Source organism: Eutrigla gurnardus, assembly GCF_963514095.1.
Source record: "Eutrigla gurnardus genome assembly, chromosome: 23".
NCBI classification, from domain to species: domain Eukaryota; kingdom Metazoa; phylum Chordata; class Actinopteri; order Perciformes; family Triglidae; genus Eutrigla; species Eutrigla gurnardus.
Genome location: NC_139934.1, coordinates 5,247,296 through 5,258,691, shown reverse-complemented (window position 1 = coordinate 5,258,691; position 11,396 = coordinate 5,247,296). Strand labels below are relative to the sequence as shown.

Here is an 11,396-nt window from a genome sequence, read left to right as displayed (position 1 = left end):
TATCAAACTGGCTGTAAAACAAACAACATCAGGCATTTAAGACGTTGCATCGATGGGAACTATGATTTAAACAAAGTCCTCACAGAGAAACCCCAGCACACGGAGCACAGCGTGTCCCATCCTCACGCTGCTTCTGGGAAATGCTTCTATTCTGTGGAGAGAAAGCTTAAGACACACCAAGAACATTGGTTGAAATCAGGAACTGCAGAGAAAATGAAGATGTATCACATTAAGTGTGGGACCGGAGGCTTTCATCAACTTCTGCTTCTGAGTTTACACGGTCTGTTTCCTTCCTTTTCACACCATTCTCACACAAATAATCCAGTTTGAATTACGACTTTGAAAACAATATATTTTACTTTCTTTCCTGCATACCGGTAGATATGAGGCTCCTGTTGCCTCACAAAGTGTAACTAATTATTCATGCTGCTGCTTAAAGCTCACTTTGTCATCCAACTGGGAAAATACACAAAACCTCACAAAAGTTGAACTGCAGTATACGGTAGATATGTAATGGTGAAATTCAGTTGTTTTTTGTCACAACTTCCCCCCACAACAAGCTACTGTGCCCCACTAACCAGAAACAGTGTTATTAATACAGAAGCAGGTAAGTACAATATGCAGACCAAGCCAATGTAATGCACATCAGTATTTACAGTTCTGATACTGCAGCGCTGCACAGTAGGAGGGACCTGGGTTCTGGTTGCTTCTGTGTATGCATTGCCAATCTGAGAGCAACTTCACCAGTTGCGCTGCCCTGTTCTATGGGAGACTGCTGGCTCGAAACATAAATGGTGATCAAACTCATGAGTATCATAATAACTGTGTATTTTTGCAAGAAATAATTTAAGCAGCAGTAAAAACTCTTATTTTGTAGAAATGTTTTCCCTACAGATTATGAAGTGTCATTGAGCATGTCTGTCTGTTAATCTTATTGCAGCGTTTCTTCTTTCCAAAGAAATTTCAATATGATGTGTTGATGACTCGGCAATGACTAATGGCATTAAATGGAATATAATGAAGAAAGAGCACAGACCACTTCAGCATGTTGATTATTAAATTATTAATGTGATTGCGATGGTACATCGGAAGAATTTAATGTAAAACAGCCGTCTGTAATTTTCTCTTACTTTTTCAAAAAGAAAATGTTTTAGCAGGCCCGACCAGACTACATGTTCGCTCCCACTTTCCGCCCATCATTTTTTTTTTTGTTATGGCTACTCATCACCACAGAGTTGATAGGCCAGAAGAGGAAACAGACTTTCTGTCCCCACTGGGAGGTTGGCCGCCTCCGATGCTTGAGCTGCTTCCTTGCATGCAGTGCTGTACTGCTGACTGGGGGTCTGCTGACTGGGGATCTGCTGACTGGGGGTCTGCCTACATGGTACGTACACCTCTGTTCAGTTAATGTATTGGCATTTACAGTATCTGTTTACCTGATGCAGTATAGGTCAGGTTAGCAGGATTGCCTGTTCAGTGAGTTTGCATCTGCTTTAAAGCTAATTTTGTAAATCATGCTTCATTTTAAAGAAAATAACATCCAATAATTCATCCATTTAAAATGACAAAAAAGGTTAAAGTGTGGATGGGGATCACCAGATGACCCCATGATACAATATCATCACAATTCTTGTCACAATATGATTTTAAAAAATGTAATAACTTATGTTGTGATACATTTTCACAGTGATAAATGTCATTAATGTTGCATCATGCTCCAACTGTTTATTGCAGTCTACAAAGTGAAATCCTGCTGGCTTTAACCAACAAACAAACAAAAACAACCTCCTCGGCACCATCTAGTGGCCTGAATAAGGATTTCTTACCAAAAGGTTCAATATGTATTTGCAATATTAATAGTTTATATAATGAAACGTTTGAACAGAGGTCTGAACGAAGAGGGCGGGTTTTTTTTTTCAGTTTGGTGATGTGTTCAAAGGCAAAGTTTCTGTGATGTTTCCAAATGACCTACCCTGCCTTTAAAAACACTTTTTAAAAAAGTAAAATAATTATTTAAAAAAACATGATGACAGACAGACAGAGAACACAGTGGGGAATTTAAAAGTACAGAAGAACTTAGTGGAGGTTTTTACATGGCAGTGAATTATATCACATGACAAGATGACATTTCTGTCTCTTCGTTCCTGCAGTGCTGGATGTGAGGATGAGGTGCACTTTGTTCTGTATGCTGGAGGTATTCTGTGAGTACATGCTTCACTTTCTAAGTCCAAGTCACTTTTAAAAGTTTGTCTGAGAGAGCAGCTCACGTTTTCCTTTTTTTTATTAACACTATTTCCGTAGTTTGGATCTTGGCTGGTGGCTCGACTCAACACAGGAAGTTGTGATAGCTGCTTTATCTGCAATAATGTTCCAAATAAAAAGACTAATTCAGTATTGCTCTTTATTTTAGTGGTGAATCCACTCCTCTACGTTGGACAAACTCAAGGTGATTGCACAATTCCCTTCCTTTATTGTTCTCGATTTTGTCTGTTACCATTAACCATGTGGCAGATAAACTTCTTGTCATTATTGTTATTAATATGAACAGAGACAAACAGGCCTGTTGTGACTATACATCCTAACTGGCCGAAGATGTACGCGAAAGAGAGGATCACTCTAAAATGTGAGCTAAAGAACGGAGGAAACGATGGATGGGAATACGAATGGAAAACGTCCAGCTCAATAATTCCTCCCAAGAAGAGACAATACATGATTAAGAGCGCCTCTAATCTCCACAGTGGATCCTACAGATGTGCTGGCCGAAACCAATCCCATCAGCGGCCCTCAACTCAGTGGAGTCCAGACTTGAAATTGACAATATATCTCAGTAAGTTCCATTTATTTAATTGTTAATTAGAGTTTTTTTAAGAAAAGAAACCGTGTAAAACAAATCCGCCTTTTTTTCTGACAGATGCGCCGATGCCGGTCCTCACAGTGTCTCCATCGTGGCTGAGTCCCGGGGCCCAGGTGAATCTGAGCTGTGGTGGGCTTGAACATCCCTCTGCAGGATGGAAGTTCTTCTGGTTCAAGGCGGTCCCCAAAGACACTGGCAGCTCCTACAGCCGTAGACCGCTACACGCCAGCAAGCAGAAGAGGCAGAGTTCTATCAGCGTTCGTGGGCAGGAACACACCACCGGGTATTTGTGTCGCGCTGCAAGAGGAGACTCCGTGTATCACACTCAGTATAGTGCACAGAGGTTTATCTGGTCTGGAGGTCAGTACACCTGCTTTCTTTATTCCTCTCACCGAACATAGTTATTCTGAACTAAATCTACAGAGCAGCCCCTCTTTAGTTTTTTTTTAATTTCCTTATTCAAATTCCTGGCTGGAATTTATGTTCATTAAATACATCATACAAATATGAAAAAGACAAAAAAAAAAAGTTCAAAAAGGGACAGGAGGAAGCTAAGCTTATCAAGTCCTGCCCCTTCTTTACATTATCACGTTTAATTTACATAAAGCTCATATCTTTGTGAAATAGTCATTATGCAAGTCTGAATATGAGATAATAAACGATAATAACAAAATAAAACGATCAACCGCTACATAACTGTTCATTAAAAAATAATTTGAGGGTGTCCACAGTTTAAAATTGAACTTGAATTAAATTAAACTTTGAATTAAATCAATGATTCATTTATTGATTATATGTTTTAAACAAAAGGATCACAATCTAACATTTCATTTCCACTGTCCTTAATTGTAAAATATCCTTTTGCTTAGTTTGAGGCATTATTATGTGTTGTTTAATCATTCTTTTATTTTCAGATTTCAGCCCAACAGTGAATCTCACAGTGAATCCCGACAGAGTGCAGCACTTCTCGTCTGAGTCCGTGTCGCTGAGCTGCGAGGGAAACTCCAGCAAGTGGAAGGTGATGAGGTTCACTGAAACCGGCCTCTTGTCCCACTGTTACGACTGGGGCACCATGACCGGATCCACATGCCACATCAGCCACCTGCAATACAGGGACGCAGTTTACTGGTGTGAGTCTGCATCGGGAGATGTCAGCAACGCCGTCAACATCACCGTACACCGTAAGCTTTAATCACACAGGTTTCACCTGGACAAAATGCTACAAACATATTCATGGTAGTGAATTCAAGGTTTTGGGATATTCCCTCTTCAGATCACTAAAAAATGACGATAATTGGTGGTTCTAGGGATATTTTAACGATGTTTCTTTCTGCAGTTTCCAGGCCTGAGAGCAGTCCATCCCTTGTGCTGCTGCTCACCGGAGTCCTCCCTGGAGCCGTATTGGTCATCCTCCTGCTCTTAGTGTATCGCTACATAAAGTCCAAGGGTGAGAATACAATTACAGAGGCGGTAAATGGCACAGAAATTAGGAGATTTTGCTGGCAAAAAATAAAAATAAAGATAGAAATGTCTTCTTTTACAGATCCATCCAGTGACAGGTTGGTGCAACACTCTCTTCCCTCACTCTGAACCTAACTGTTATATTCACTGCAGTTCCTTTATATATATTTATATATGTTTAGACCGGAGCAGCCTCAGAGCACCGATCTGGATAAACGGGTCGACCCGGATGCAACTCAAGAGCACATATATGCCTCACCTCTTGAAGGTTAGCCTTCCTTAATCCCGTTAATGCCACCATCAGAATTCCCTCATCTTGAAATGAACTGTTTTTTTGCACGAAGCCACTGAAATGTCAGAGATGAAGTGATGTGATTTTGTCTCGATTTTCAACTGACCCGTAGGAGACCTATGCATGTACGATACAATTGGCGGCTGTAAAGACATGGGAAATGGTACGGTACAAACGTTTTCAATGTGGAAGTATTGGAACCCTATTTTATTTGTAACGGATTGAATGATTTTGAAATAATTCTTATTTTTAGGTGGATATGCCAAAGACGTGGGTGATGATGCCACGTTTCATTCGATTCAGCTGAAAGGTATCGAAGAGAAGAGTGAGCGTGAAGATCCAGTGGAAAGCTCAGACTACTATAATGTATAATGTGTATCCATGGTAACCACAGGTCTACATTGGAGGTAGGTTAGTATGCAATTTTGATGATACAATTCAAACGTCAGAGGACCCATGTTCAGAATTATTTTCAGCCTCTTTAAAAAAAAAAAAAAAAAATGTGACTTTGTTCCAGGTCCATGAAGAGAAGTGCATCATTAACAAAACAAGTTGCACAGATTACAACTTGAAAAACGTCACATTCATGGCAGTTTTTTTTTAGTGGTACAACTGCTCTTCAGATGTGTTTTAAGTACTATGTAGTGAGTAAATGAAAGAATATAAAGCTCTGCAAAAAGGAGGGAATGACGATGAGAGTGCTCAGTCCCATATTTACCAAAAAACCGGGTCAAATCTACAGTCTGTAAATCGGATTGTTGATTTTCATTGTGACTTTACGCCGATGACACGGGTGTATTTTATGGTAAACATCTCGTCTGGTCAAAGTCAGGCAGCAATTTAACACTTTATAATAAGGTACACAACGTGTTGAGTAGTTACCAGGGAGACGATGAAGAACAAACTGCAGTCTTGACTGCTAGTCTTGAGTAATTGAATTATCTAATGATTAGTTCATTGAGAACTAGCTCACATGATTATTAATTGGTCACATTTTCTGTGAATCCTTATGATGGCTCTTACGTTATAACCCACCCTTCACTTTTATGTTTTTGTCTCGTCCTCCTAAGGATAATTAGTCCCCCTGAATAATTTAGTAGGTATTAGTTAACTATCATAATATTTAACGGTCGTTTCATCAATATCATCAATACCTAATGGTTTACTAGCAATTAGTTCCCTATATTTTTCCTGGTAGTCTAAATGTTGCATAACTTATTATAAATAATACATTTATTTTATTCTATTATTATTACTTTATTACGATACATGTATGTAAATTAGTGTATTGTTTTGGAACTGTAGTTTATCATACTCTTTTCTTTTTAAAGTTCTGTCTTTCACAGTGACAATAATATTCAGTGAGTCATCTTTGAACCACGGCAATATTATTGTGTCTTTGTTTAACCCTCAGGGCCTCCTTTAAAAAAGTCCTGTTTTTCCTCTTAACGCCCTTTCAGGTCACTGGACCATATCTAAAAATATTAAACATTTTTTTTTTTGGTCATTAACTCCTGTTCTCATCATGTATATCAAATGTGAGTTCATTTTCATAATTTTAACCCTATAAATGCCAGTTAATATACATAATGGCAATAATTTTTTTTTTTTTTTTGGTGAATGCAAAGTGGATTTTTTTTCAGCAGTGATTATCAGTCTGGGATATGTCAATGATTAGCAACAACACTGATTTTGATAGATTATTACTTTGTGAGTACTTTATTATTACTCTCTGCCGCCTCCAGGGGCGGCAGAGAGTAGCGTAGAAGTCCGAGCTTGGCGCTGCGTCGGGCGGGCACTCTGGCCGCGGCGAGTGCTTCTGGAAGTTACGATCGCGGCTGTGAAGATTTCTATATTCTATGTTTGCAGACAGGTAGAAATGTAGAATTCTGGCCCTGGCTATTTATTACTCTCAGCCTGAGAGAACCGGAGAGCCTCAGGTGCACCTGCATAAACAAATGGAGGCGCCTGGCTGCCTTGTTTACATTCGGGTTCACTGCTCGTTTGATCCATCCCGAACTTTATTATTTTATGATGAATTATGATGCAGACATGGTTGCATTGGTCATGTTGATATAGGGGGACTTTGCTCACATTTTTATGTTTTACTTCAGACACTTGAATCAAAGAAAATGCTGTGAGAACCATGGATTTTGCAGATCTCATCTCTTTTGCATCCCCCCCCCACACACACACACACACACACACTTACACATACACACACACAAATACACACACACACGCACACAAACCTTACACATGCATAGGAATACAAATATACAGTGTATCACAAAAGTGAGTACACCCCTCGCATTTCTGCAGATATTTAAGTATATCTTTTCATGGGACAACACTGATAAAATGACACTTTGACACAATGAAAAGTAGTCTGTGTGCAGCTTATATAACAGAGTTAATTTATTTTCCCCTCAAAATAACTCAAAATATAGCCATTAATATCTAAACCCCTGGCAACAAAAGTGAGGACACCCCTTAGTGAAAGTTGTCAATATTAACATACAACATGTCAACTGTCAATATTTTGTGTGGCCACCATTATTATCCAGAACTGCCTTTACTCTCCTGGGCATGGAGTTTACCAGAGCTTCACAGGTTGCCACTGGAATGCCCTTCCACTCCTCCATGACGACGTTGCGGAGCTGGCGGATATTTGAGACTTTGCGCACCTCCACCTTCCGCTTGAGGATCCCCCAAAGATGTTCTATTGGGTTCAAGTCTGGAGACATGCTCGGCCAGTCCATCACCTTTACCCTCAGCCTCTTCAGTAAAGCAGTGGTCGTCTTGGAGGTGTGTTTGGGGTCATTGTCATGCTGGAACACTGCCCTGCGACCCAGTTTCTGGAGGGAGGGGATCATGCTCTGCTGCAGTATTTCACAGTACATGTCGGAGTTCATGTTTCCCTCAATGAAATGTAACTCTCCAACACCTGCAGCACTCATGCAGCCCCAGACCATGACATTCCCACCACCATGCTTGACTGTAGGCATGACACACTTATCTTTGTACTCCTCACCTGGTCGCCACCACACATGCTTGAGACCATCGGAACCAAACAAATTAATCTTCGTCTCATCAGACCATAGGACATGGTTCCAGTAATGCATGTGCTTTGTTGACATGTCTTCAGCAAACTGTTTGCAGGCTTTCTTGTGTACCGTCTTCAGAAGAGGCTTCCTCCTGGGGTGACGGCCATGCACACCAATTTGATGTAGAGTGCGGCGTATGGTCTGAGCACTAACAGGCTGACCCCCCACCTCTTCAATCTCTGCAGCAATGCTGACAGCACTCCTGCGACGATCTTTCAAAGAAAGCATTTGGATGTGACGCTCAGCACGTGCGCTCAGCTTCTTTGGACGACCAACCCGAGGCCTGTTCTGAGTCGACCCTGCTCTTTTAAAACACTGGATGATCTTAGCCACTGTGCTGCAGCTCAGTTTCAGGGTGTTGGCCATCTTCATGTAGCGCAACAATACGTCTTTTAAGATCCTCAGAGAGTTCTTTGCCATGTGGTGCCATGTTGGAACTTTCAGTGACCAGTATGAGAGAGTGTGAGAGCTGCACTACAAATTTGAACACACCTGCTCCCTATGCACACCTGGACCTAGTAACACTAACGAGTCACATGACATTTTGGAGGGAAAATGACAAGCAGTACTCAATTTGGACATTTAGGGGTGTAGTTTCTTAGGGGTGTCCTCACTTTTGTTGCCAGGGGTTTAGATATTAATGGCTATATTTTGAGTTATTTTGAGGGGAAAATAAATTAACTCTGTTATATAAGCTGCACACAGACTACTTTTCATTGTGTCAAAGTGTCATTTTGTCAGTGTTGTCCCATGAAAAGATATACTTAATCTGCAGAAATGCGAGGGGTGTACTCACTTTTGTGATACAATGTACATGTCAAGTTTCATCAAATTGAGTAATGTTTGGCGCTGCCACAAATTTCCAAAAAGTGCAATTTTTGGCCGTTTTTGGCCGTTTTTGGTCATTCACAGGGGTCGTACTAAATCGAACTTGTGCTATACCGTTGATCCGATTGATACCAAAATTGGATATGTGGTTGGAAAGGCCTTAAGGACAAAAAGTTACTCAAAGATGCTCCAAAAGTCTAGGGGCGTGGCCACGGCGACGCCATGACTGCGCTACTATTTTCAACCTTCGCCACAGGCATTTAAACTTCACCGTTTCTTCTCCGATCTGCTCCAAAATATTCATGCTTGATAAGAGTCAGGTCCTGAACACAACTGCACTGCAATTTTAACTCACAGGTAGAGTGCCACCTTATGGCGACATGAAATGTGTCTAATTTTAGGCCTTTTTTCTGAGCAACAGCCCCCCCTCTAGGTTAAGCGTACACGCATGAAATATTTTTTCCTAGATAGCCCATGTAGAGATGTACAAAAAAGCCTCTGAGACCCACCGCCTAAAGTCATGATAAAGTGGGTAAAAAAAACGTTTTTAGCCAAGTGTCTAATTCAGCCAGGTTTTCACTCAATCTTCACTCAGGACACAGGGGGGAGAGACACAGGGGCACAGCGACCACCAGGGGGAGACAGAGATCTATCAGTGACACATGGAGAATCTGTGAATCTCACATGCAGTTCCAGTCTGCTTTACACCAGATCAACAGTCATGCCACTTTTAATTCCTTTTTTTAATTTCTCTCATTTCAGGCTGGACACAAAGGGAGGAGGAGAGATGGCACACTTCACATGCACCTCACACAGCTGTCAGTTGAACTCTGCCATAAACATCCAAACTATTATAACTTCAGTGTTTCTTCTCTGATCTGCTCCAAACTTTCCACACTTGATTAGAGTTCCTTACTGAACAAGTCTGCACTGTTATATTGCCTCACAGTCAGAGCGCCACCTACTGCCGACAGGAAATGTCATTGATTTTTTGACTTTTTCCAAGTAAAAGCCACACCTGATTTTTTTTAACTAATTCCTCTCCCCATTTCAGCCTGTAAGGAGGACACAGGGGGAGGAGGAGAGATGTCACACTAGGGGGAGGAGGAGAGATGTCAGGAAGGCATGGACATGTGTGTGAGCTCTGTGACTGAAATGTAGTTTCACTTGTGAATGCAGCCACTACACGACTGCACGTGACAGACAGATGGCTTTGAATGTCAATCGCTTGTGTCTAAACTTGCGCTACAAGGAGGTTGCCGCTGCACAGGTAGGCGGCTGCCACGCTGCCATGTGAATGCAGGCACTCCACGACCGCACGTGAGAGATGGATGCCTTTCGGTGTCAATCGCTTGTGTCTCAACTTGAGCCACGAGAGGCGGCCGCACCAAGGGTAGCGTCCATGACACTGCCCTGTGACCGCAGGCAGTCCACGAGCGCATATGAGCGAGGGCCCGTCACGGCACTGCTTGCAGTTTTAATTATATTTACAGTTTTGTGCCTCAGTTGCCAAAAATGCTGCACAGCCTGACAGAAATTGAACATTAAAGCAGAAATGTTGTGATTTAGGATTATTTGAATGTTTTCAGATGGTGTTGTTTTTCCCTGTAACATTTTTTAAAATGTTATTTTGTGGGACGTTTCCGAATACATTTTGCAGAGATTGCAAAACTCTTTGGTGCAAATGTGCGGTTCTGGGTCACTGGTGTTTGAGTGAAACTGAATCGGACGGCCTGAGCTGTTTCACCACCGTCCTCACTGAGGTGGACTACTTTTTTTCCTTCCCCCCAGCTGTGATTGGCTCCGGCACAATTTCATGTTGGTGAAAATGGTAAGTAAATTAATTTATTTACTGCAGTGAGTGCAAAACGCGTTAACAACTGGGATCAGTGTAATTTATTTACTGTAATATGGAAATTGCTTACCGCTTATCATGCTCCTAACCAAATGCATGCTGGGATAGGCGCCACTGAACGGTAGTAAGTAGGTAAAGAGATGACTGTATAACTGAACATGGAGTAAATTTTATTATCTTGTTTATGTCGTTTCCGGTTTGTCTTCGGTGATCTAATAAACATCATTATTATTATCGTTGTGACTCAGAATGTTTGAGGACCGCTGCATTAGACAAACTGTACACGTGTAGTTTATGTTCAGTATTTACTTTTTATGTGCGCTGTCAAACAATAAATGGTGTGGAAAATGGCATTAAAAGGAACTTTTCCCTCATGCTGAAGTTTCACGTTGGTGCCGAGCTGAAAAGTTTTCTCAGAGGAAGAGTGGGAGTGTCGGTGACGATGCGGGGTTATTCTGTGAGTACACTGAGATTTGTCTCTTTATGATACAGAATAAGGCGTGCGTTGAAGAGAAAGCCTTTACATTTATATTGAGTTCATGTATTTAGCCTATGAGTGATTGGTTGCGAGGTTCAGGGTTTATTCTGCAGGCAGGATCGTGGCAAATGTCACAGGTTTCTATTTAATGTGACACTAAATTGTAGCTGGATGATCAACTATGATACAGATTTTTATAGAACAGACAAAAACATTTGCCAATAATGAAAGCCAAGCTTTTTTAAAAAACATTTTTATTCTTAAAAGATGTCTGATGGCGCTGACAGTCGATGCATAAAACATTAAACACATCCGGGTCAAAGTAAAGGACATACAGAGGGGAAACTTGATGATTTTCTGACTCCATAGCTGCACTATCACCAGTGTACCGACGCTGATGTTTCAAACTACTTATTATTGCTGCTTGTGGAACCAGCGACCTGCTCTTATAGTCGTCTACTGGAGGTTTAAAAACAAGAAAGTGACATAATACTCCACCAAAGAAGGAAGTGGACAATAAA

The 11,396-nt window shown here is 41.2% G+C and overlaps 1 protein-coding gene across 1 annotated transcript; it reads left to right on the top strand.

Annotated features, from left to right (window-relative positions):
• Positions 1 to 3,106: 3,106 nt before the first annotated feature.
• On the top strand, positions 3,107 to 4,979 carry LOC311009098 (uncharacterized protein; the record flags this gene model as incomplete). The annotated part of the gene is made up of 7 exons (XM_084003069.1): positions 3,107 to 3,214; positions 3,769 to 4,035; positions 4,191 to 4,301; positions 4,398 to 4,413; positions 4,498 to 4,583; positions 4,720 to 4,770; positions 4,861 to 4,979. The coding sequence occupies exons 2-7, from the start codon at positions 3,876 to 3,878 to the stop codon at positions 4,977 to 4,979; spliced, it is 543 nt and encodes a 180-aa protein (XP_083859195.1). The 5' UTR covers positions 3,107 to 3,214; positions 3,769 to 3,875.
• Positions 4,980 to 11,396: the final 6,417 nt, after the last annotated feature.